Source organism: Panicum virgatum, chromosome 2K, assembly GCF_016808335.1.
Source record: "Panicum virgatum strain AP13 chromosome 2K, P.virgatum_v5, whole genome shotgun sequence".
Taxonomy (NCBI): domain Eukaryota; kingdom Viridiplantae; phylum Streptophyta; class Magnoliopsida; order Poales; family Poaceae; genus Panicum; species Panicum virgatum.
This window is the reverse complement of record NC_053137.1, coordinates 19,253,331-19,280,544: the sequence shown is the minus strand read 5'-3', so window position 1 is coordinate 19,280,544 and position 27,214 is coordinate 19,253,331. Positions and strand designations below refer to the sequence as shown.

At 45.3% G+C, this 27,214-nt stretch overlaps 1 protein-coding gene across 5 annotated transcripts; it reads left to right on the top strand.

Annotated features, from left to right (window-relative positions):
* Positions 1-637: 637 nt before the first annotated feature.
* LOC120670115 (non-lysosomal glucosylceramidase-like) lies at positions 638-16,146 on the top strand. Of its 5 annotated transcripts, none has more exons than XM_039950125.1 (18): positions 638-1,483; positions 1,970-2,080; positions 2,239-2,295; positions 2,403-2,479; positions 2,566-2,665; positions 8,820-8,890; positions 10,180-10,280; positions 11,036-11,139; positions 11,476-11,529; positions 11,629-11,684; positions 11,775-11,813; positions 12,049-12,190; positions 12,348-12,532; positions 12,953-13,020; positions 13,230-13,302; positions 13,502-13,563; positions 14,215-15,361; positions 15,669-16,146. In XM_039950125.1, exons 1-18 carry the CDS (start codon positions 1,403-1,405, stop codon positions 15,922-15,924), a joined length of 2,784 nt encoding a protein of 927 aa, XP_039806059.1. In that variant the 5' UTR covers positions 638-1,402; the 3' UTR covers positions 15,925-16,146. The 5 variants fall into 5 exon arrangements, with proteins under 5 accessions (XP_039806059.1, XP_039806064.1, XP_039806068.1 ...); XM_039950130.1 differs by having other exon boundaries at positions 1,442-1,483; positions 2,380-2,479; positions 15,669-16,145; XM_039950134.1 differs by lacking the exon at positions 638-1,483 and having other exon boundaries at positions 1,507-2,080; positions 2,380-2,469; positions 15,669-16,145.
* Positions 16,147-27,214: the final 11,068 nt, after the last annotated feature.

The following is a 27,214-nucleotide window of genomic DNA, read 5'->3' as shown; positions in this document are numbered from 1 at the left end:
GTCGGCCCGGCCAAGCCAAGCCCGACCCGGTCTACAAATCGTCGTCGGCTCTATGCCGGAGGGTGATATGGGTATGAAATCTCATCCACAAGCACGGGTCGGTACCTAAAATGAGGTGGGTAGGATATGAGTATCTATTCCTACTCGACTACTTGAGGTTACCCAATGAGTACCCAAAATACAAGTACCGTGACCTACAAAATCTATATTATTATCATGTTTCGTCTCATTCTAGTGTAGATTATGTGAACTACATAGAATTAATGTGTGAGATTGTGTGAACTACAAATGAGAAGTGAGATTTTGCCTAATTATTTGTTAGCAGTATACCTTGTCATTGCTTGTAGCTTCTCGTACGTCTTGTGAGGAATGTCGCAACGGCACTCCAAGAATCAAGAACATGTGTCTTCCTTGCTCGCCGTGCAAGCACTTTTTGCCGTCCGCCGCCAGCGTATCCCACGGCACGCCCCAACATACGCGACGTGCCGACGAGGCCAAAGCGTCCCAATTTCGCGGGAGGAGCCTCCCGTTAAACCTTTGCCACGTCGCCGCCGGCCGGCGGCCGGCGAGGGGCCCGGTGGAGACGTGTGCTCTGCTAGTTTGCTCTCCTCACCGGAACCAAACCATCCGGCGGGGGAAAGGGTCAAAGGGGAAAGAAAGATTTCGCTAGAGAACAGGGGAGAGGAAGGCGGGACACCTGCGCTGCTGATCTGGCGCGCGCGGCCGCAGTCCACTCGCTAGATAACAGCCTAGCCTAGCCTAGCCGTCCCGTCCCGTCCCATCCCGGCGACCCGGCAACGAACTGCAGCGACAGCGACCGCCGGATTGTTGATCAGCCGAGACGGGGCGTCTTCTTCTTCGTTTGTTTTATAGAAAAGAAATAAAAGATAAAGGTTCAAGCTTTCTCGAAGCTCCCCCCCTTGAACACGCCGGCGATTCTCGTTGCTTTCGCCGGTCCAGCTCGAGGTTCTTCCCCATTAATCCCGTCGAGCTGGAGCCCGTCGTCTTTGGCGGCGGCTGCTGCTGCTGCTGCTTCTCATTCTTTCTTGCTGGTTCTGCCGGCCCTTTTCTTTTATTGGTAAAAAGTTCGTGACGATTTTATTTGGTGTGATTTTGGGCGCTTTTACTAGCATAGGTTCCGCTACAGACGTTTCATCTCCTCTTTCAATCTGTTGGTAATCTCGGTTACCGCCGGTTCCGATTAGGGGGGGGAATCGTACTCTAAAATTTGTCGCTACTTTCCTCGTGTCGTTCGCTCTTCCAACACTAGCTTTCTACTTACAAAAAAAAACACAAGATTTTCCTCCCAGTTTTGGGTAATTTCAAGTTTTTCTTCGAGTTGGAGTTTGACTCTTTGCTTCGCTGGGGGCCCTAAACTTGGGACTCGGGCCGGTCCGGCGGAATGCCGAGCGGGAACTTGCTTTCCCGCAGGAAGCGTTCGTGGCGTGCCAATGAGCTCGTGAGCAGGAGCACCCTGCAACTGGTAAGACTGTTATCCCTCTCTTCCTTCAACTGGTCCTCAGACCGTTCTTGGCTGGAGACATTGCCTCACCTATTGTGGGGAAGTGGTAAAACTGTAATATCTGTTTCAGTACTAAATTCGATAACATAGAGGATTTGATCGGTAATATTGATTCTAGTGAGCTAAGTCTATTTTCTGACACCTTAATCTGTTATCTTGCTGCTTATGGTGATTGTGTGTTCAGACTTCAGAATCACCTGGAATGGTTTCTCCGAAAATATACTTTCAAAAAGTTGCATTTTTCTCTATTGTTCAGACCTGTATTAAGAATTTTTGCTTAACCATCTGCATCTGACCAAGTCATCTTGTCAAGAACTTTTGCCATTTGATTTGGTTAAATTTTAGGTAAAAGTATGTGAATCGTCCAGGGTATGACATGGAATTCTGTTGTGAGTTGTGACTGGCTTCTTTTTCCTCTTATTAATCATTTTCTTTGACAACACTCAGCTGGACTTCGATGATGGCTCACCACCGGAGCATGCATGGAGTAGGAAACTAAGTAGTCATGCTAATAGATTGAAGGAGTTCAATGTTACATTCAGAGAAGCAATTAGAATGGTATGGGGTGAAAAATGCAGCTTTCAGCTTTCCTTGTTCATAGAAGTTGTACACTTGTACCTGTCTTCTCTGTATCTTCAGTCTGCTGAAATCCTGAAGTGACACATGATTACATGAAGAACCAGATCATAAGTTACACGTTTTTCCCTGACTATCAGATGAAACTTGGTCTCCGACTTTGGTCATATATTCGGGAGGAAGCTTCTCATGGAAGGGTAATATGCTGATTTCACATTTCATATATCCAATTTAGCGTTATAAGTTAATTGCTGTTTTTTATTCTGATGGTTCACTTTTAGCTTGACAACTTACCAATTGGCAGAAAGCACCAATTGATCCCTTCACTAGAGAGAGCAACAGACCCTCAGCCTCACAAGGAGTACCTCTTGGTGGGATGGGGTGTGTGATATTGGTTTAGAACCAGCCTTTCTGTCTTTCTATTTTCACAAACATTTACTGTGTACACTCAATCCTTTCCTCTGCAGGAGTGGTAGCATTTCAAGAGGCTTTAGGGGAGAATTCAAGCATTGGCAGATAACTCCTGGTTATTGTGAAATGTCTCCTGTGATGGCCAATCAATTTTCGGTAAATCTGGGAGCTTGTCACTCTTCTGCTGTATCTTAAGGTTCTGCCAACTAGATGTTCATGGTAGTAGAAGCTCAATGAAACTGTATATTTTACTTTGAAAACTCGTGGGAACCAGATATGAAAGTTTCAAAATGTTTCCAACTTTACATAAAAATGTTAAGGCCCATATACTATATAGGCCCATGATTGGCCCATCCTCTGCTGTCCCAGCCTACATATATCTACATCTAGACTAATGGAGGATCATACCGTGTGTGATTGAGATCATCCAAAGGTAACATGGTATCAGAGCCATGGATTAGGGTTAGGGTTATTTTTTAGCCACCCACGATCCCGTTTTCCCTCTCACGGCGCATCGCCGTCCCTGTCTGCTGCCCGTTGCGTAGCCGGCGGACCCATCTCCACCCTCGCGCGTGGTGGCTGCGCCCGTCGCGTAGCCGTCCGCGTGTGCCGTCGCCCGTCCCGTTCCGCGCACGTCTGCGCCTGCTGCGCCTGTCCCCGCCCGTCGCGAGGCCGTTCGCACGCCCTGTCCGCGCGGCTGTTCGTCGCCGTCGCGACCTCCCTTCGCCGCCCGTCGCGGCTCATTCGCGGCTCATTCCTCCGCCGCCCGTCGCGGCCTCGTTTCTTGGGGTCTTCCTCTCTGCAGCTCGCCGCCATCATCCCTCGTCATCGTCACGGTCTGCAGTCTCTGTTTTTCTTTCTTCCTCTTCATCATGTCGCAGCCCAGTGCCATCTCCATTCCGTTGAAGTTTGATGGCCAGAATTACAGAGAGTGGGCCTTTTGTGTTGAGACAGTATTGGGTGGCTATGGTGCAGCCACACATCTCACTGAAACTCAACCAATTGCTAGTACAGATGGCTCCAATTCTGCTGCTGTCACAGCTTGGCTTAATGATGATGGAAGGGTGAAGAGTGCTATTGTCACTAGTATGAAACCATCTTTCATGATGAGTCTTCAGCCTTGCAAGACAGCTAAAGAGATGTGGGATTATTTACAGAAGAGATTTGTTCAAGTCAGTGGTGCTCATCTGCATACCTTGATGCAAGGTCTTCGTGGACTTCAGCAAGATGAATTATCTATTGATGATTATTACAATGCTTTTGATCGTTTCATGGGACCAGTTCTGTCCATGGTTCCTTCGTCCACTGCTAACTGTTCAGGATGCACTAAGAAGACTAAGTTCATTGAACAGTTTCTTATGTACCAGTTTGTCAGGGGACTGAGGTCAGAATTTGAACCAGTACGTGCTCAGCTGCTTAATAATCCTGTTTCTCCATCCATGTCTGATGTCTTGGCTTCTTTGACTGCTGAAGAAACTCTCCTTCGTTCACTGTCGCCTGCTCCTTTAGTGTTAGCACCTCACAGTGTTCTTGCTGCTGCTCAGAAGGCGGGGATATCTACTAGCAGCCCTTTTCCACCTTGTGAGCATTGTAAGAAGTCCACCCATCGGTCAGAGAATTGCTTTAGTAAATATCCAGAGAAGTTAGCTGACTACCGTACTCGACGTGCTGCTCGTGCCCGTGGTATACCTGCTACCCCTAAGGGCTCAGTATCTGTTGCTGCTGCTTCACCTGTTGGTGGTTCTCAGTCCTCTTGGGTCCTTGATTCTAGTGCTTCGTTTCATGTGACTTCTGACCACTCTCAGTTAGTTGATTGCCACACTGTTCATGAGGGCGCCTCTGTTCAGACAGCCGATGGTACACCTTGTTCTATCACTCATCAGGGTTCACTTTCTACTTCACATTTTTCTGTACCACATGTCTCTCTTGTACCTCAGCTGTCCATGAATCTTCTTTCCGTTGGCCAGATCACTGATCAGAATTGTTTTATTGGATTTGATGACTCATCTTGTTTTATTCAGGATCGTCGAAGCGGGACTGTGATTGGGACTGGCCATCGCCGTAGAGGTTCTTCAAACCTTTACATTCTGGACACCCTCCGTCTTCCTTCCTCCGTTGCCGCTACCGCTCACGTGTCATCCACAACATCGTCATCTGCATCATCTTTTGCCAAATGGCATCACCGTCTTGGCCATTTATGTGGGTCTCGCTTGTCGACCTTAATAAGTAGTGGTTGTCTAGGTCATATATCAGTTGAGTCTAGCTTCCACTGTAAGGGTTGTAAACTTAGAAAATAGATACAACTTCCCTATTCTTCTAGTACATCTCGCTCAGAAAAACCTTTTGACCTCGTTCATTCAGATGTATGGGGTCCTGCACCTTTTTCCACCAAGGGTGGTCATAAGTATTATGTTATCTTCATTGATGATTATTCTCGATATACTTTGATTTACTGTATGAAACATCGTTCCCAGTTGTGCTCAGTTTATCAGTCTTTTGCACGTATGGTACACACTCAGTTTTCCACTCCTATCAAGGTGTTTCGTTCTGATTCTGGTGGTGAGTACTTATCTGATGCCTTTCGCCAATTTTTGGCATCCGAGGGCACTTTGCCTCAGCTCTCATGTCCTGGTGCTCATGCTCAGAATGGTGTCGCTGAGCGCAAGCATCGCCATATCATCGAGACTGCTCGTACTCTTTTGATTTCCTCCTTCGTACCCTCTCATTTCTGGGGTGAAGCTGTTTCTACCGCAGTATATCTCATAAATAGACAACCATCATCTAAACTATCGGGCAAATGTCCTGGTGAAATGTTTTTTGGTACACCACCTAGCTATGGTCATCTTCGGGTTTTTGGATGCACGTGCTATGTCCTGCTGGCACCTCGTGAGCGAACTAAGTTGACTGCTCAGTCAGCTGAATGTGTGTTTTTGGGGTATAGTGCTGAACATAAGGGTTATCGCTGCTATGACCTTTCCTCTCGTCGCATGCGTATTTCTCGTGATGTGACTTTCCATGAGGATACTCCTTTCTTTTATAATCGCTCCACTCAACCCTCTTGTTCTCCCACAGAGTCTACAAATTTCATGTGTCTTCCTCCGCCCATTCCACCTACTCCGCCACCTGCACCATATAATCCTCCTCCACCACCACCTCAACCACCACCACCCTCTAAACCTCCTATCACACAAGTTTACACTCGCCGTCCAAAAGACCCCACAGTGCTTCCACCTAATCTCACTTCTTCGGCCAGTCCTGATACTCCTGGTTTGGGTGAATCTAACAATATTGATGAGTCTAATGTTATTCCTGATGAGTCACAGGTTGCCCCAAGATATAATCTACGGAATCGTACCTCTATTGAGCCTCCTGACAGGTATGGTTACTCACGTGTCAGTGCTGTTCTTTCTGAACCATCTACTTATAAGGAAGCCTCTACGGTTCCCGAGTGGCAGTTTGCTATGTCAGAAGAGCTTGCTGCCCTTGATCGTACAGGTACTTGGGAGATTATACCTTTGCCAGCAAACGTTGTCCCTATTACATGTAAATGGGTATTCAAAATCAAGACCAAATCAGATGGGTCTATTCAGAGGTACAAGGCTCGCCTTGTTGCTAGAGGTTTTTAGCAGACTCGGGGGCGAGATTATGATGAGACCTTTGCTCCAGTTGCACATATGACCACAGTCCGTACTATGATTGCAGTGGCTGCTAGTCGTTCTTGGACTATCTCTCAGATGGATGTCAAGAACGCTTTTCTTCATGGTGACTTACATGTGAAAGTTTACATGCACCCACCTCCAGGTGTTGATGCTCCTCCAGGTTATGTTTGTCACCTTCGTTGTGCTCTATATGGCCTCAAACAGGCCCCTCGTTCTTGGTTTGAGCGGTTCGCCTCTGTGATAACAGCGGCTGGTTTTTCACCAAGCCCTCATGATCCTGCTTTATTCATTCATGTTTCGTCACGTGGTCGTACTCTACTACTCTTATATGTTGATGATATGCTGATCACGGGTGATGATAGTGAACATGTTTCTCTAGTTAAGAGGCACCTTAGTCAGCAGTTTCAGATGACTGATCTAGGTCCACTCAGTTATTTCTTGGGCATTGAGGTTTTGCATTCTAAACAGGGGTCATTCAAGATCTCTTTGACCGATCCGGCCTTACTGATAATAAGATAGCTGCTACACCTATGGATCTACATTTGCAGCTTCGCCCCACTGATGGTACACCTCTTCAGGATCCTGCTCGCTATCGCCATATTGTTGGGAGCCTTGTTTACCTCACAGTCACGAGACCTGATATTGCTCATGCAGTACATATTTTGAGTCCGTTTGTGAGTGCCTCCACTTCGGTTCATTTTGGCCACTTACTTCGTGTGCTGCGGTATCTACGGGGCACGTCCTCTCAGTGTCTGTTCTATGCTCGTGATAACTCTCTTTAGCTTCATGCTTACTCTGACTCCACTTGGGCCAGTGATCCAACGGACCGTCGTTCTGTTTCTGGTTATTGGCTTATTGCATTCTTCTTGGCTCTTCTCCGCTTGCATGGAAGTCCAAGAAGCAGACCGCTGTTTCTCGCTCTAGCACAGAAGCAGAACTTCAAGCTCTTGCTATTACTACTGCTGAGATTGTCTGGCTTCGATGGCTACTAGCTGATTTTGGAGTTTCCTGTGATACCCCTACGCCTCTTCTTTGTGATAACACTTGAGCCATCCAGATTGCCAATGATCCCGTGAAGCATGAACTCACTAAACATATCGGTGTTGATGCATCATTTACACGGTCTCATTGTCATCAGAAAACTATTGCTCTTCAGTATGTGCCTTCGGAATTGCAACTTGCTGATTTCTTCACCAAAGCACAAACTCGAGAGCATCATCGACTTCATTTGCTCAAACTCAATGCTTCAGATCCGCCTTGAGTTTGAGGGGAGGTGTTAAGGCCCATATACTATATAGGCCCATGATTGGCCCATCCTCTGCTGTCCCAGCCTACATATATCTACATCTAGACTAATGGAGGATCATGCCGTGTGTGGCTGAGATCATCCAAAGGTAACAAAAAATACTAGCTGTAGCGGAAGGCAGGTTAAAACTCAACACGTTGTCTCATTATATGAAAACGACATAGTGAGACCTTTGTCATGTAGAATGTGTCTTTTTCAGATTTGTGGTAGCGTTCGACCTTGAAACATTTCATTAGGTATTGAAGATGGACTACATCACAATAAGCTTGCTAATTTTCTGAAGTCTTCAGAGTTGTTTTCCAACATGATGGCCCTCCTTGTTCCATTGATGTTTCTGAGGAAAAATAGGAGACTTTTTTAATGCGGCTTTTTTGGTAATTGTTCCTTTAGTTCTTTCCAATCAGATGGTTGATTTTGATTTGAAACATTTAGTATTTCCTCAAAACAATTGGTCGATGCTGCCAGCGCACTTGTTTTAATACCCACTTGGTAGATAGGAATATCACTCTTGACAAAATAAACTATACTAATGGATTTATTGATTATGAAAAAATTGAAAAGTGAGAGCACATCTCATTACTACCTGGAGTCTTGACTAAGCTTCCTGTGCCTAAGTTGCTCCTATGGTGGATAGAACTAGGGCAAGGTAAACTAGTTTGCCCTCCCTTGGAGGCTCTGAACTATTTTGGGTTTATAATCTTGCTTGACACCTTGACCTCAACTGATACAAGGGTCTCTTTTGTAGAATAATAGAATTGGTGTAATGGATGGATTGTATTAGCTTGAGCCTTGGGGCCGAATATATAGGGTACAGATAAGGTAGGATACGGATACAAACCTAATCTACCTAATATAGAGATATCCCTAATATACTCTACATCTTTTATTAGAGACACCTAACTTGACCCCTAAGCCAGTATCTTAACTGTATAAATCTAAGGTTGGCTGGTTGTGGCGTGGTCAGGTCCATTGTTTCTTTTTTTTTTCTTTAATAGTTTTCGCATGAGACCCCTACAGCCCTCACCCTGGTCCAAGTTGAGGTTCTGTTCATTGTAATTGGACCACTCTTTTACTCTCTTAATATAAAGATACGCAGTTCTCCTGCATGTACGAGAAGGAAAAAAACTATCTCTATCCTAACAAACCAACTAATCTAAGCACTGTTCACGCGATACAGTACCGCACGCCCAGAAAACCTCTATCCTGTGCCTTCTAATCCTGGTCCTTGTACCATAACAGTTGCTGCTTGTATATTTAATCAAGCAGTGCAGGTTTTTGCTATGAAGTATAAGTTTTGACTGACAAGCACATCGTATTTATCCACTACGATATTTGATTATTGCAGATCTTTGTCACTCGGGGAAGAAACAAGAAATATGCTTCAGTTTTGGCCCCTGGTCAACTTGATGGTTTGCAGTATGATTTTCTTTATTCTTTTCTCACTGGTACCATAATTCTATGTTCTGTGTTTATCCAAGTCACATATGCACTAATCATTAATCATATTTGTGATCTTTATTTATCATTACTATTTGCTAGAAGGATATGTCAGATGTTTTATTTTCTCATAGTAAATACTTTGAGATTTTCTATGTATTATGGAAAACCATATTACCCAGCATGTTGAGCTCAGTTTGCACCACAATGTCAGCACCATGCATCTATGTCGTTGCCTCTGTTGCTTCATGTAGCAATGCTTGCCAGTATGTCACACATGGCTTATTTTTCTGTGCTCGTATGTGCTACATTTCTACTTATAGCCAAATCGAGATAGGGAAAGGTGGCCTCACATGACAATGACCAATCCATGTTATGCCATAGTCTTCTCTAGCTTTATTCTGTTGTGTTGGCTAGTATATAAATAGGACGATTGGGGGGGGGGTGTAGATTAGAATGACGTCATGGTAAAGATTTATGTGAGATGAAGATAAAAGGGCTGCTAGGAAAAGTATACAACAACATAGCATTTTTTCCCAAGCAAGTTGGGGTAGGCTAGAGATGAAACCCGAAAGAAATAAGTTCAAGGTTCAGGCACATTGATAGCTAGTCTCCAAGCGCTCCTATCCAAAGCTATCTCTTTAGAGATATTCCAATCATTAAGGTCTCTCTTAACCGACTCATCACACGTCAGTTTAGGTCTACCTCTACCCCTCTTTACATTATCGCTGCTAGGAAAAGTATAAGACTACAAATCTACAAATTTTCGTTGGAGGCATTTGTTAGAGTATATTTGGGATATCTCTATAATAGGTAGGTTAGGATTGTATCCGGACTCTACCATACCGTAGGAGGCTTGCCCTCCAAGTCATGTACCCCAATATATACCGGCCTAGGCCTCAATGCAATACAATCATTCATCCACCAATTCTATTATTCTACAGCATTTTAGGAAGGTGGTTGAGATAAGTAGAGTATGGTGAGGAAGGGTATAGTATGTCTAAGAATTCAGACGAAGAGTATTCTTCCGCTCTAGTGGTGCTATGGCCCACATGTTGGCACATGATATTTCTGTTCATATGACCAGATTGTTGTAAGAATCATGTGCAGTAAGGGTATTTAGATATTGCTCTAATTTTGACACTATTAATATTCAGTCAAATTATTCTTGCTTAAACATGATCGAGCTTTCTTATTTTATCCTCATTTTCTAGTACCCATTCAACTTTAAATTATTCACTGTTCATTTTTTCTGGTTCTTCCTTTAGGAAATCTAGCGATGATGGTATATCGTCCTGGGATTGGAAATTAAAGGGTGATCATTCGACATACCATGCTTTGTTTCCTCGAGCATGGACTGTTTATGATGGTAATATTAGTTATTGTTTCGGAGAAAAGTTTTCTTTTGCTGTCAGCTTGACTTCTAATCTCCATTGTAACATCCCAAAATTCTTACTCTCTCCTTTTCCACTGATTAATTACTTTGGACCATTCCCATTAGGTTTATACCATTTGACTGTAAAAAAGTAGACATACAGAAAATAGAAAAAATATTAGAACACTATTAAAAATTGAGAAAATGAAAGATGATACCCGAAACAAACCCCGAAAAGTTGATGATCATTTTTGAAGGATATTTCAAGAAGTTTTGAAAAATATTGGGAAAGTATGAATAATGATCTACCTATCTTGTATGTAACATTCTCTATTTTTCCAATTATAAAAATGTTTTCAAACCTTTTCTACCTGATGTTCACCTCTTTTCTTATTTGTTTCTCCAATTTCTATAGTGCTAGGTTTTTTTTCCCTTTATTGTTCTGTGTTCTCATTGTATCTCAATTGTCAAACAGTTTGACAAGGGGTAGATTAGAATCCCTTTTCTATTTAGTAGATTAGAATCCTTTTTTATTTAGTAGATAGAATTCAAACCAGTTGCAGAATACATATACTTTGATTAGTTGATAATTAAGATCGTTGTTCCGCATGCTAAACCCGCGGTGCTATTAGTAGATAAGGCCTATGTATAACATTCAAGTTCATGATGTATGTTTGCTAACTGTTTTAGTAAGCAGCACATCATTTGAATTTCCAAACATGCAAATAAGGTTTTCTGTTGATTTAAAGGCGAACCAGATCCAGAGCTAAAAGTATCTTGCCGTCAAATATCGCCATTTATTCCACACAACTATGAAGAGAGCAGTCTTCCTACCTCTGTTTTTGTATACACTGTAAGTCTTCATTTGCTTTCAGATTAAAGTTTATGGAAACCAAAATTGAATTTATGTTTTCATATAGCTGTGGATCTAACTCTTTACTCTTGATATTTGAAAGCTTCTGTCCATTCTAGCTTTTTTTTATGCTCATGGTATCAGTGAGGGTATTCGTAGCACTTTTTAACCACTGTGGCACACTAGCATTATCAGTAACTCTGAGACTCTTCCTGCAAACTTACAATATCACCTGCAGTTATTTACTGCATGTTTGACATGCATCTTATTATTATTTTTTCAATAATTTAGCTTTTGCGGTATTCATATTCTTATTTTGTTTCTGATATTTTGCAGCTCGTGAATACCGGAAAGGAAAGGGCAAAAGTTAGCCTATTGATGACTTGGGCGGTATTAGCTACTACCATCTGGTGTTTGCGGCTTCGCGCTGAATTTGGATTTTTATGATATATTAGATCTAATCACGTTTTATTCTTGATTTTCTACTAGAATTCCATTGGAGGACTTTCACATCATACTGGTGGCCATGTAAATGAGCCATTCATGTTAGTGTTATAACACTAAAAGTGTAATACTTTGTTCTCTATTGCTTGTGCTCAATGTAGTGAAATATTTGTATTCTGTTTCGCACGCAGAGGAGAAAATGGAGTTTCTGGCGTTCTTCTACATCACAAGCAAGTCATCAATTGATCGCTCCTTTTGCTATTTTTGTTTTCCTAAGACATTTTAATTACTCCAAGTTGAAACTAAGAGCTTGTAGCAGATTTAAAATCACCTATATTCTTTGCCTGAAGAAGGAAGGAATTATGGTTCCATATGTGATGTTCTCTGCGTATATTATAATTTCTAACATACTATCCCTTTTGTTTCTTATGAACTAGCATTGATTTTATATTAATAACATCGCAGGACAGCCAATAATAATCCTCCTGTAACATTTGCAATTGCGGCATGTGAAAACCAAAATGTAAATGTCACAGTATTGCCTGTTTTTGGGCTTTCTGGAGAAAGTTCTGTTACTGCCAGGGAAATGTGGGGCACAATGGTCCAGGTAAATTTTACGTTTTTCCTTCCATTGTTTCTATGAGATTATTGTATTCTACTGCATATCTTGTGTGGAACTAATTTATTTTTGAAATAACCAAATGATTGTCATTTCAATGACTGAGACTGCATGTCATACCATCTGATTGTTTCATTGTGTAAAGGATGGTTCCTTTGACCGAGATAATTTCAATGCTGGTGTCAGCATGCCTTCTTCTCTGGGTGATACAGTTTGTGCAGCAGTTTCTGCTTCCACCTGGGTTGAACCACATGGAAGATGTACAGTTGTATTCGCGTTGGCTTGGTCTGCTCCTAAGGTTAAGTTTAAAAAGGGAAGTACATACTACAGGTAAATTCTTTATTCCCAACTTTTACGTGGTGCTATCATGACAGATTCAAACTGGGGTTGACACAACTCATAGTTGTTAAAAATACTTCTTTATTCCTTAGTTCAAAAACCTTGAAGTTGTTGCAGGACTAAGCATGTGGGAATAATCTGTGCACTTTGTTAGTCATTTCCTTCATCCACATTTCAACTTGTACTGTAACCATATACTGACCTGTTTAACTGAAGAAACCATATTTAATCAGATTATCTTTTCAGAAAAGAAACCTATATTTAATCAGATTATCTTTTCAGAAAAGCTAATACTTATGTTTGGTTAAGCTCTCCTTAGTGATATGATTTGTATTATTTATAGCAAAAAAAATCCAGGATTCCAAGCTTTCTGTTACTATAATAAGATTTTTTTTCTTGCTCTGCTGACAGGAGATATACAAAGTTCTATGGAACTTCGCCAAGATCAGCTGTAAATTTGGTACAAGATGCTTTGATGAGTATGTTTCCTGTAAACATCCATGGCACAACATATGTCTTTGTTCCCAACTAGTGATATAAGTTTAACGTATGATGATAATACTTATTAGCTTTCTTCTCATATTTGAATATTCTATTTTGGTTCATTCATTGTTTATTTCTTCCATTCATTTCTGATATATTTGTTTCTCTATTACTCGAGAAGATTTGCTTATTATGTGCTTTCCAGAGTATAAACATTGGGAAGAGGAGATCGATAAGTGGCAGACCCCAATTCTCCGTGATGAGAGGCTTCCAGAGTGGTACATCCTTTACTGTGCATGACTTACACTGGTTTGACTGCTCTTGAGATACTTTTACTTCCTTATTATCAGTTACTTGGAATTCATGAATGCACTTCATATTTCTGTAGAGATCTTACAATTTAATTTGATATTCTTAGATTCCGATATGCTTGATAAGTAAGATGTCCAGACTTTATCATATTTATAATTCTTGCAGGTACAAGATTACTCTCTTCAATGAATTGTACTTCCTTGTTGCTGGAGGAACCATTTGGATTGGTACCAATCTCTGCATATGATGTTACTCTTTTCCTTTTTCCAATTTTCTACTCTGAGTCATGAGATGTCTGCAAGTAACACAAAGAACTTGAAATTTTGGATATACACATTACTGGAATTCAGCAATTAATTTAGCATTTTCTTATCATCCTCTGTTTACCAACCTTGAGTTATCTCTTTTGGACACAATATAAAATCAATAGGCAAAATGCACATTAAGTTTCTTCATTGATCCATAATCACAAAAAGATCTTTATGAAGTTCTTTCTTCCGTGTAGAAATAGTTCAATCATATGGTGAAGTTGTTTTGTAACAATGAAAGCAGTTCTTGCAAAATTTTTGTTGTGCATGTTGTTGACATGTAGAGTCTTTTTTAGTAATCAAATTATTTTGGAATGAAGCAGAGAATAATATAATACTAGATTGATTCAAGAGCACACTACCTCAAAGCATATAAATCCCATTGTTCTAAACTTTTAGACTGCCAATTTCTGGTCTCTCACATGTGACAATACCAAAAATGATATTTATTTTTTTACATTTGAACTTTTACAATTACTAATCTTATGATCGTTTTACAACTTTTGGTATCTGTATGCTATATTGTTGTTACGCCGAGATAATGTTTCTTTTTATTTCTGAAAACGACAGATAGCGAATACTTGGTAGTTGACGCTGATAACAAGTCGAATTCAAGTCCCATTGAGGATGGTGATTCACCACTTAATGACAGCACGTGCAATTCTACAGTTCCCCAAATCGGTTTTGACCCACATGAGATTGATGACAAAGAAAACGTTGGGAAGTTTTTGTACCTGGAAGGAATAGAGTACTTCATGTGGTGCACCTATGATGTACACTTCTATGCCTCTTTTGCTCTTTTGGATCTGTTTCCTAAGATTGAATTAAGCATTCAACGTGATTTTGCTAGAGCTGTTCTGCGGGAAGATAAGAGTAGAGTCAGATTTCTTGCTGATGGTGCCTGGGGTATTCGTAAAGTAATTGGTGCTGTCGCCCATGACCTTGGAGCACATAATCCGTGGCATGAATTGAATGCTTACAACATCCACGACACAAGTAGATGGAAAGATCTTAATCCCAAGTTTGTGCTTCAGATTTACAGGGATTTTGCTGCAACAGGTGATATGTCATTTGGCAAGGATGTCTGGCCAGCAGTTTGTACTGCTATGGAATATATGGAACAATTTGATCGTGATGGTGATGGTATGATTGAAAATGATGGATTTCCTGATCAAACGTATGATGCTTGGACAGTTCAAGGAGTAAGTGCGTATTGTGGTTGCCTTTGGCTTGCTGCCCTTCAAGCTACAGCAGCACTGGCCCGCAGCCTTGGACATGATGACTATGCTGAGAGGTGTATGATAAGATTTGCAAAAGCTAAATCCGTATTTGAAGCCAGGTTATGGAATGGTTCATACTTCAATTATGACAGCGGAACAAGTTACAAAAGCCGTTCCATCCAGGCAGACCAGCTGGCTGGACAATGGTATACTGCATCTTCTGGGTTGCCTCCTCTATTTGAAGAGGATAGGATAAAATGCACACTTCAGAAAATATTTGACTACAACGTGATGAGGGTGAAAGGAGGACGTATGGGAGCTGTGAATGGTATGCATCCGAATGGGAAGGTAGATGAAACCTGTATGCAGTCAAGAGAAATATGGACAGGAGTAACATATAGTTTAGCTGCAACTATGCTGCTCCATGGAATGGAGCATCAGGCCTTCACTACTGCAGAAGGCATTTATATTGCAGGATGGTCTGAAGAGGGCTATGGGTATGCTTCTTGTTTTGTTTCCCTACATACAAGTTCAAGTCGTTGCATCTTTTACCCAATAATAATATGCATAGTAATGTGAATAGTCCTATATATTAGTTCGTTTGAGATGTACATAGCTAGAAATGCTTATATTCTGAGTAGTTCTTTTACAGCTAGAAATGCTTATATTCTGAGTAGTTCTCTTACGACCACACTTTTTTTTGGACTCAATGCAGTCATCAATTTGTTTCCTAACAGAAGTGGAGCTGCATTATTCAATCTATTGTGCTAATAATTGATAATCAACTTCATTGAACTAATTCAGGTACTGGTTCCAAACTCCGGAAGCATGGACAGTTGATGGCCACTACAGGTCACTGATATATATGCGCCCCCTTGCAATCTGGGGAATGCAGCAGGCCTTGTCCCCTCCAATGTCGATACTCAAGGCGCCAAAGGTAAATGCAATGGACAGGGCTCACATTTCTCCAGGCACATTCCAGTTCCTCCAGGATAGCGTCAGGAAGATGACGCCCAAGAACGGTTGTTTCGGAAACACTGTATTTAACTGGGATTGTTGATGTGATGTTAGAGCTTCTATCTCACTCTTTGTCCATTGTGTTTCTCTGGGGCATCTGATGTAGTTTGGGAGGTGCGCAATCTTCTCTTGTGTAAGCTCGCAGTGGCATGGTGTTCTCTGACAGTGACCCGAACTTTGTACATGGCTGTACAGAAAATGTATACGAGTACAGATTTTTATGTGTATAGTATTCTTAACAGAGTACTGGCTTCTTCAGGTGGTGTTCGTTTTATCTGCCGGTACCGTTATCTTGAGAATGGAACTTGGGAATTTTATTGAGATGTTTGGATTTGGGAACATGTGGTAGAAGCTCAACTTGTATCTTTTTTTTTCAAGAAGAAAAGAAACAATCTTTGTGTTCCAACCACTGAACATGGCATGCTTTGAACCTTGAAGTCTTAGTCCTTGGACGGAAACCATGCTCCTGCTGAAGAAAACCTGCTCGTGCATCTCTAACATGCATTCTTACATATCAAAAGACAAATCTGAACTACTCGTGCATGTATACACTACCTGCACTACTTGTCAGTCTGAATCTTCCGAAGCAAACGCTTTGCAAAATTGTTTTTCTTCATCTAAAGAAAAGAACGCATTCACCTTAAATTTACATTTCTTCACACAAACATATGTGCTGCTACGTACTCCTATGCTCCATGAATGCAACTTGGGTTCATTCAGGAATGTGTTAGCGCTCTTGGAGTTGTAAATGCAAGTGGGATTCCCTTTTTATTGATTTCCTTTTTTTTTCCTGATAAGACCCTCTCAATTGAATTGTTAGGCTGGTGAGATGAGATGGTATAGCTCTAGCTTCAAACAGCTCGAGAAGGCATTGCCAAGAGGACCCCAAGAGACTGGGTCCAAGTTCTGAAACGCATTGGGTCCACCGGACCAGCAGCCGGCAGTTGGGAGTTGGCTACCCCACGTCTGGATCGTTCGGCCGGCAGGGCCCGGCAACCTTGCCGTCGCCGGAGATGTCGACCGCTGTGGCAGAGTCAGAGGCGGCGGCGGCTTTTGTCCAGAAACTGGTGGGCCTTCAATAAATGCGCTGTAGTACGTGGCATAGGGGATAGGATTAATAGGTTGCGATGTCAAATTAGTTTAGAAAATATGATAATTGGAAACAAAAATTAAACTGTAACTATATTATAAAAATATTTTTAGTGACGGAGATAAAAACACCATCAATCAATCTTATTTAAAGCTACACCATTTTCGTCTATTAATTATAAATTGCAAATACACAAGTACTACATAGCACAAATTGCAAAGTACAAGCTTATATAAATACTGTTTGTAACTTTGGTGAGTGAAGGAATTAATTCCTCCCTTCACAAAAAAGTAATTAATTCCTTCACATGCACCTCGCTCTCTGGAAATATAGTACGCGGGCTCGCTCTCAGCGTTACTTACTACAACTCTTTTGCACAAGGAGCTGGCCAGTGCCGCCTCTAGGATTTTAGAGGCCTTCTGGCAAACTCGTCGCAACGATCCCTTTAGTCTAGACCTCCGCCTTGTTTGGATCTTTCTAGGTACTATAATGCACATTCTTCGAAACAAAAATCTCACATGTATAGAGTATTAAATAAAATTTTTTTGTGAAAGTTTTTTAGAAATGAGTGTAATTTTTCATGACGAATCTAATGACGGTAATTATTTGATGATTGACTACAGTGATGCTACAGTAACCATTCTCTAACACGCGGTTAAAGACCTCGTTAGATTCTTCAAAGTTCCTAGCGCAGGAGTTGTGAAGTTAATTTTGAAAACTGATTTTATTTAATACCAGTAATTAACGGTCAAAGTTTCTTAGCACAAGTTGTGCTAGAGAACTAAACAGTGCCCTTATATAAAATCTTATGACCGCGAAGCTGACCGCTAGCGGTGAGGGCTCCGCGAGACCGTGACAAGCCGCCTATGCGATCACAATGTCAACTAGCTAGTCGTCGATAGATCCCCTTGCATTTTTTTTTACTTCAGGAATTCATACACAGCAGCAAGCACGGTGGTTGTAGCAGCCAGTATTAGCATTTAATTAACTAACGCCAGCGCAGGAGAAAAGAAAAGATGACAATGGCCCTGTTTGGATACTCTAATTTGGTTAGAAGTTAGAGTTAGTTTCTAGCTCTAGACTAACTCTAACCAAAGTGGTGTTTGGATGCAAGGGTTAGAGTTAGATTGGGTTAGAGTTAGATTAAAGACATTTTTTCAATTATTTGCCTCCTTTAAACCTTCTTTACAACCGGATCTGTTGTGGCAAGTTTTTGTGGTGGCAGACTTGGAGGCTGCGACGCTTGTAGGCCGGCGCTCGGAGGAGTGCCGCTTGGACAGCCCGCCGGCGCATGGAGGAGGAGCACTTGGACGGGCGGACGCCTAGAGCCGGCGCAACGTGGGGCCTCGTTGCTGGCGCCGGAGGCAGAACCCACCGACCCGGGCTCACTGCGGTGCGCCGCGTGCGGCTGCCACCGCCGGGTCCCCGAGGCGCCGCCCCTCCTCGCGCTAACCCCCTCCACCACCGCTGCCGCAGCCGCACGCCGCGCGTCGTGGCGAGGAGGCGCCCGAGGACCACCTAGTGGCCGCGCGGAGGGGCGGTGAGGGGGAGGGGGCAGGGCGGCGCTCGGAGGAGGGGGGCGCGGAGGGGCGACGCCACGCCCCTAGATCGGGATTGGGCTTGGAGGCGGGTGAAACGAACCGGGTTCCCGAAAGGTCAACCCGACTTCCTGTATCGTCGTGATAGTCCCTGGATCAGTCGTTATCACATACAGAACTCATTTCAGACAGTAAACATAGTCATACCAGCGATTATAGAACATTCATGGGTTTAATTTATTACAGCATTCGGGATATCAGTATTAATCTCCGAGTACAAGCTCGCTGGGCTAATTGCGATGCAAACAGAAAACGAGACGGTAGCTAGCTTCAAGCTGGACTTGCTTCTAGATCCTTCTCCTCCACAAGCAATCTTGAGTGTAGCACCTCTTCAGTCGTACCACCCATCATCGTTGTTGTCATACTCCGAGTCGTACCCTGCATCTATCCAATCTATTTCCAAGGACGGGATAGGTCCACGTCACCATCCGCATGAAGCATATATGTGGATGCAATAAGGCCACGAATAGTCTATGGTTTCCTATGCAAGCATTTATGAGCAAGTCATCCAAACTCCTTCCAACGCGGGCAGCTCGGGCATTCCGGACTCCCGGTTTCCTATCTCCCGCTACAACTATACTACCCAAGTTCGGTGCGGGAGCTCCCTCTCCCCGCACCTCAGCTGCTATCCGAGCAGGAAAGTGGACTAGAGGGAGGTAGAAGAGTATATGTGGGTCTAACTACATTCGTGGGCAGAGGGACCAGAGTTGTACATGACCGAGTACGCAGCCATACGTATAGTTTTCACCCTGCAGGGGTTGTACACCTGTACCCACTCGCCCCGAATCCAGCCGGCAAGCAAGTCCGACTATCTCCGAGGCACCAGTCAATGAAACTAATGGGTACTGTACCATCTTGTTCCCGGTCTGGGGCGCGTCCTCCCGCAGTAGATCGCCCGGGGCTGTGAAGCAATCTAGAATGAAATCTCCATAGATCCTGCGATCGGGAGCGATAGGGTCCTGCCCTCTCTCCCTGACACTGAAACTCTATCCTCTTACAGTAATGATGCCGTGCGTAGCTAGCTCGGGCTGGGTCCCCCCTCATAAAGGATAGGTGGTGTGCACGTTTGACATAGTTCCGTCACTAGGGCTACAAAGTCAAGTCCTTAACCCAGCAAAGGCGAGTGTCTTCGTCCACGGTTTGCGTTCCGTAAACACGGTTCGCGATCGGCACCCATTACAGGTATCGCCTCCTCAACTCCTCTACTAATGTTCCCACGGGAATAGCCATGCACTCGCCACAGGTGCCCGTCACCCATCACAGGTGCTCACGGGGTCGTGCCCAACACACAACCGCCAGCTCCCGACCCGAAGGTCGGAGAAAGGGTCCGCTCGCCCCCGTTGTAACCTATCCACCATCTCCTATATATGTGGAGGCAACTTCCAGCAAGCAAGGACTATATCATATATATTTCCGTACCCCAATCTCACTCACAAAGTAGCAATAGCATGTATCACACAATGATGAGTATGGGAAACAAGGAATACGGTAAGTAAATGGCCATGCAATCTCATCTCATCACTCAATTTGAGGGCGTAGCGTATCTAGCATGCAAATGCCTAATAGGTATTCAGAACATGGATGGGCGTGAACCTGGCGTCTCCTTGTAGAACTCCTGGAAGTCGAGGGTAGTCGTGGCCTCCGGTCAGCTCCTCTGCGTCAGGTCCTATCGTAATTACAGGAAAGTATAAGGGTCAATGTGCAAAGATGCACAAAACTCCCCAAAAGAAGATCCAAATCACAGCAACTCCTACTCTAACACGTAGGTCATGATTTTAGAAGAATTATTAAACTGGTTTCATAATTTTCGGAGCTACGGTTGATTTATTATGATTTTTCTAAGCCTAAAAGCATTTCTAGAATTAATAAAAGGATTTTGGAAAACATAAAAGAAAATTAGTGACACGTGGCAGCCTCTGGGCGTGCCACATGGTCAGCTGTGCGGACCTCAGCATGGCCCATGCTGACGTCACGTTGACTCGGTCAACGGTCCGTGGTCCAAGGGGGCCCACCAGTCAGTCAGTGGGTCTCACCGACAGTGGGACCCGCGTGTCAGTGCTGTGTAAAACAAAAGGAAAAAGAAAAACATGCTATCGGGCTTCAATCTCCTTCGGGCCGTCCTCCTTGTTGGGCTTCCTAGGCCAGATCCGGCCCATTCTTCCTCCTTCCTCTTTTCTTTCCTTCCTTCTCTGCGGCTGACAGCCCGATCCCACGAGTCGGCGGCGCCTTCCCTCACTGCAGCTGGGTCCCGCGTGTCATCCCCTCTGGATCTGGTGCGGCTTCTCCCTGATCCGGTGCTCCACGAGCTCGTGCGTGTGCGTCTGTGCGGCTGGTCGGGCTCGCCACGCCGTGAACGCTACGTCGCGGCGTGGGTGCAGCGACGGCACATCGGCGGCGCGATGGCAGCGGCGTCACGCGGCTGCGGTCCAACGCCCAGGCAAGCAAAGCTCCACCTTGGCTCGGGCGTGAACACGTGCAGTTCTGGAAGGCCACAAGTCGGTCTTGGCTGGTCTTCATGAACGCACGACGGCGAGGCCATGGCGGGCCGGCGGCGGCGAAACAGGGCGGTAGCGATGATTCACGGTGCCGAGGCGGGCAAAGGCTCCGCCTGGGCTCCGCAATGCTCGTCCGCATGTGGTCCACGTGCGGCGCTGCCACGGCGGCGGCGGCAGCAGGCGACGGCGGCCACGACACAAAGGCGTCGCGCCGACGAGGCCCGGCGGTGAGTCAGCGATGCGCAAGGCGGGGCATTGGCGCGGATGCGTGCTCACGCGCGCGGGCACCAGGTTCTCCTGGGCTGCGACGTGGCCTGGCGGAGCAAGCTCGGCACAGCGGCGCTAGGTAAAAGGGGAAGGCGACGGCGGGCTGCGGGTTACGGCGAAGTGGTGGCGATCTGGCTCCTGCAGGAGCACGCAACAGGAAAGGGGGCCTTTGCTTGGGGGTAGCCATGGCGGCCAGGGGCACGCCGGCTCGAGAAGGAGGTGGACGGCGGCGCTCACCGGCGGGTCTAGGGTCGACGGGGCTCGGTGCAACGGAGAGGCGATGCAGGGGGCTCGGTGCTGTGCCCTGCAGCGCTGCAACGTCGGCGTAGAGGTACGGTCGCCAGCATGGGGTAACTCCGGTGGTGGCGGCTCTCTTCTTCTTCTCCCGCCCTTCTTCCTCTGTTTCTCCCCTTTTCTTCTCTGCTCTTGGCGGCGGCAGTGGAAGGGGAAACCCCTGTGTGATACCCCGGTCCAGGACTTAATAGGATTAATAGGATACTCATACCAACAAGTTGCAATTTCTTTTCCGGAAGCCGATCTCCAAAGAACTCCGAGGTTAAGCGTGCTTGGCCCGGAGCAATTTGGGGATGGGTGACCGACCGGGAAGTTCTTCCCGGGTGCGCTCGAGTGAGAACAAAGTGTGCAGAAAAGACATGTGTTGGTCTGTGAGGGTAGTCTATGTCCTAGTTAAGCTGCCAGATGTAAGCGGGCCCGGTCTCGGGGAGGCGGGACGTTACAGAATGGTATCAGAGCCGACTCTCGCGGTTTCGGGCGTAAGTGCGGAGGCATGAGCACGGGCGCGTGGGGGCGCAGATGCCACCGGCATGTGCACGGGCGCGTGGCGGGTCAGTGCGCGGGCATCTGGGATGCGCTGTAGGCACTGGTCGCATGGACATGGCACATGGGCTGCTGGCACTGGACGTACGGGACGTGGCCAAGAAAGAACGTTCCTGGCTTGGGAGTGACCGACGAGGACGTCGGTCTCTTAAGGGGGTGAGTATGTGACACCTCGGTACAGGACTTAATAGGATTAATAGAATACTCATACCAACAAGTTGCAACTTCTTTTTCGGAAGCCGATCTCCAAAGAACTCCGAAGTTAAGCGTGCTTGGCTCGGAGCAATTTGGGGATGAGTGACTGACTGGGAAGTTCTTCCCGGGTGCGCACGAGTGAGGACAAAGTGTGCAGAAAAGACATGTGTTGGTCTGTAAGGGTAGTCTATGTCCTATTTAAGCTGCCAGATGTAAGAGGGCCCGGCCTCGGGGAGGCGGGACATTACACCCTGGGGCTCTAGGGCTTCGCGGAGACAGCCGTGGGGTTTATGTAGGCGGGGCGCTAGGGTTTTGGCCCGGACGCCGAAAAGGAATGGCGGTGATGGGACGGACGTGGCGGGGGACGCATGGCAGCATCAAGGGGCCTCCGCGGCTAGGGTTTTGGGCGCGGATGGGATCGGATCGGCGCATGGGCAGTCAAGGCCGACAGCGGCGGCAGGCGGTGGCATCAGCAGCGCCAGGCTCCGGCGGACGTCGCGGCGCGAAGAGAAAAAGCAGAGGAGGGAGGAAAAGCAGAGGGGCGTCGCAGCGGAGGGGAAAGCCGACAGGTGGGGCCCTCCTATCAGCGTCCGCGCGCGAGCGCCCGCTCGGGCGGAGCAGGCTGGGGCTGAATGGGCCGGCGGGTCGGTTTGGGCCAAGGCGAAGCAGGCCGGTGCGCGGGCGGAGCGCGTGCGGGTTTGGGCTGCGGCAGGCTTCGGGCCAGAAGGGAAAAGGGTGGTCGGGCCGGTGGGGTTGGTTGGTTTGGGCCCGGTCTGAGTTAGCGGTTATGTTAGTTTTTGTAGTTTGATTTGAATGGCTTAATTCAAATCAAATACCACCCAATTCAATCAAAAACCATTCAAAAGGTTTGAAACAAGTAGAGCCAATAAACTTCAAATAAATCCAAATAAGACACACTAACACTTAAGGTCCTTGTGTTGGAATTACAAATTAAATTCTAAGAATTTGAGGAAGGGCAGGATTATTCCTTAAGTGATCCTAGCTATAAACACTTACACGCCAATAAGTTTTGAAAACTCGTATTTTTCAAGAATATAACATTCCGTAAAATTACGGGATGTTACAGTGGGCGTCGCTGCAGGCCTCTGTGGGCGGCTCGGCGACGGCGAGCACCACCACCCGCCGCTCGCGGTGCCCTCGCAGCAAGGGCCGCGTCGTCCGGGGAGGAGGGGCCGTAGCGGTGGCGACTGGCCGACGGCACGGCGCGGCGAGGGGCAGACGGTGAGAAGGGAGGGGGCGAGGGAAGGGGCGTCGAGGGGGGTGGGGGGGCACTGGCGGCGTGGACGGGGGAGGCTGCCGCAGAATGATCCGAAGAGGGGATAGAAAGAGGGGAAAATGTGGGCCCCACTCCAATCTATCCCAAATATGTACCCCTTGGAGGGGATAGTTTTTTTTGAAATGGGTTAGATGCATCTAATCCAATCTAACCCATCCTATTTGGATACTTTTGGGTTAGATGACCCCAATCTAACCCAATCTAACTCTAACTCATGGTCGGTGGCCAGCGCGGTGCTGCGTGGTTCGCCGCCGCCACCGGCCGGATTCTGGAAGACGACGCGCGCTGTACGTGGTGTCTCTGTGATGTGATGAAAGGACAGCGAACGCTCCTGGGGGCATTGATGCCACCACTCCATCGGGGGCCATTGATGCCACCACTTACTCCAACTCAGCTCAAGCTTTTCTTCTTCCCCCCGGCCCGGGAGGCCGGGACAATAAATTGCTGGAGTTCATCATTAGAGGAAACCGAACGTGAGCGGCCCGCCACAGCTAGCTGGATTTTTTTTATCAAACATACCTGCTTTACTTAAGGCAAACGTACACATACAAACCCATACAGGCACATTCTAGCAGGATACAGAATGGACAGCTGTCCAAGCCATCTTACACAAAAGACCCTAAGAAAAAAAGAAATATCAACCAAGTCCTCGAGATCTTCTGTGTACGCCACCAACGCCGCCCCGTGATCCCCTCTGTCATCGCCGAAGCCATCGCCAGAGCTGGAGAAGAACGGCAACAGCACCAAGGCCAGTGGAAGCACCATCGCACAAGGCTTTGAAACGAGCCGCCAAAGAACAAAACCAAGAAGGAGCATCGGCCGAGGACGCACCCCATGCTCCCCTGGCCTAGGACCAGCACACCTCGTCGGCGACGAAACCAGTGCGCAGATCCACCCACCGTCAAACCACAAACCCAGCAGCAATCCCTCTGCATCGGGCTGCCGACACCTCCAAGATGCAAGCAGCGGACTCCTACACTAACACCAAACTCACAGAGCAAATCAAGAAGAGCGAGCTCACCCATATCTGCCCGGAGTAGCAAAATCCTCTCCGCCGCTTCGCCGTCGCCAGCAATCGACAGAAGGAACAAACTCCTCTCCACCGCGCCTCCGACAGTGGCCAGCAGTAAAAGGAACACCATTATTCTCCGACGGAGCGACACCACGGCCACCCCCGGAACCCTAGCTCCACCGTCAAACCTCAATGGTGAGCAAAACCTAACCCTAAGCAGCCATCTACCTAAGCTATATACATACGCGCGATGATTCCACAACCCACCTCCCTCTCCGCCGCCGAGACCGTCGACGAAGAAGAAAGGGGGCGATGGAATCGCCGCCGGAAGCGGCGTGCGCGTCGCAGTCTGCCCTCTCCTCTACTCTCTACTGTAGACGGGGAAAAGAGGAAGGGAAACGCTCTCTGGCTCAGCTAGCTGGATTTTAATGAAGGACTGACGACTGATGAGAGCACCGATCGATCGGTCAGATTTTCCACTGGCCGCCTGTTCCGTGATGGACTAGGAGTACTCTTTTTTCCGATATGACCCGTCTCCTTGGCTGGCCCCGCATATGTTTCCAGCTAGACGCGCTGTATATCGTTTAAATCCCACCTCCAATAGAGACCAAAGTTCCAAACAAAAATCACGCTAAAAGAAGCTTAAAGGAGAAAGTTGAAGTTGAGTAGGCGTGCCCTTTATTTTAACCACTTTTATTCACTTTTATTTGGAACTTAGTTCCTTTTATTTGTCACTTGATCCAAACTGAAGGGTGACTAAAATTTAGTTACCGCTTTTCATGAGTTGATCCAAAACAGCCCCTAAATTAGCACGATGGATCGGACTTGAAATTAAAGGACCTTTAAGCTCTGTTATGTTGTATTCTCTCCGTTCTAAATTATAGGTCGTTTGATTTTTTCTACTTTAAATTTGATCACTCGTATTCAAAAATTTATGCAAAATACCATTTCTTTTGTTATGGCTTGCTTTATCAATACAAGTTCTTCAAAAATAACTTAAATTTGTCTATGTTTGTATAAATTTTTTGAATAAAACAAGTAGTTAAATATGAGATTACAAAAAATCAAACAATCCATAATTTAAAATAGAGTAGTACTAGTTTGTACCGGGACTGGAACCATGGGTTCATGCATGTGGAGTATAGTAGTGGTCATCTCGTCTTCTTAAGCTGATGATGAACCACTAGCGGGGTTCCTGACAATGACGCTGACGAGTGGGCCGGGCCTCTCCGCCGCGGGCTCCACTTGCCGGTGGCTCACAAAGTCGGATCGAGCTAGGTACGGAAGAGCTTCCATTCCAAACCATATGCGTGGCCGTGTGTGTGTATATATATATATATATATATATATATATGGCGCGCTCCGATCCTCTACGTACGTACGGCCTCGAGTCGTCCTTTGTGTACGTACACTTAATAATAACTAGCCAATAAAAGGACGCGATCGAAGCACGGGCTTATATTTTAGTAAGCATGCAGTGGGAGTTAGTATGTACGTACGGAGCAACATATACTTCCTCCGTTGCAAATTATAAGACATTCCAATAATTTTGGAGAGTCAATTTTTTTATATTTGACCAAATTTATATAATAAAATAATAATATTTATTATATAAACTAAATATCATTAGATTCTTTATTAGTTATATTTTCACGATATATCAATTTGATATCATAAATCTTTATATTTCTCTCTATAATATAATATTGGTCAAACTTGAGATTGCTTTGACTCTCCAAGATTTTTGGGATGTCTTATAATTTAAAACGGAGGGAGTATCTTCTTTGTATACTCCTTGCGTCTCAAATTATTACATATGGACATAACAAATTAGTTCATTTTTTTAGATGATGGGAAAAACATCCCGGCACCAACAAATTATTACATATGGACATAATACATATGCACGTGTCGCCAATGGAGTGAGTAGTTGTTTTAACTTTTCTAAATTCATTCATAGATTTTGCTATACATTTAGACATAATACATATGTAGATACGTAGTAAATTAAAGTCTATAAATCTATAGAAGAACCAAAACGTTCGTGCAGTATAGATCCGATCCACCGGCAGCAGCTAGCACTCCGTCATCTGAGTTTTGCCCACATTGCGCTCCTCGATCGTTGTTTCTCGGCATAGCAAAAAAAAATTGCTTTTTTTTAGGTTTCCGCGAACCGCCAAGGAATATACTACATTTCCTGACTGTTTATTACTACAGTCTACAGCCAAGAAAAAAAGTATGTTTCTTATTAGCAGTCCCAATTCAGCCGCCTAGGTAATTCTATTTTTTTTTAAACATAGGTAATTCTATTTTGGGTATAGTGCCTTACAAAGGATAGGAAGAGGGCCGGGCCGGGAAGAAAAAAAAGAATGCCGGCCGGTACGGTAGCACTCTCTCAGCCAGAGCGGCCGGTACGTTGTTTTGGTAGCTACAGGACGACCCTATATAGATAGCTACTGATGACGTCCTGATCAATCCGATCCCGATATATTTTGGTTCCATCATCACCCTCATTAATTGACCGCCAGCACACATGCAGGTG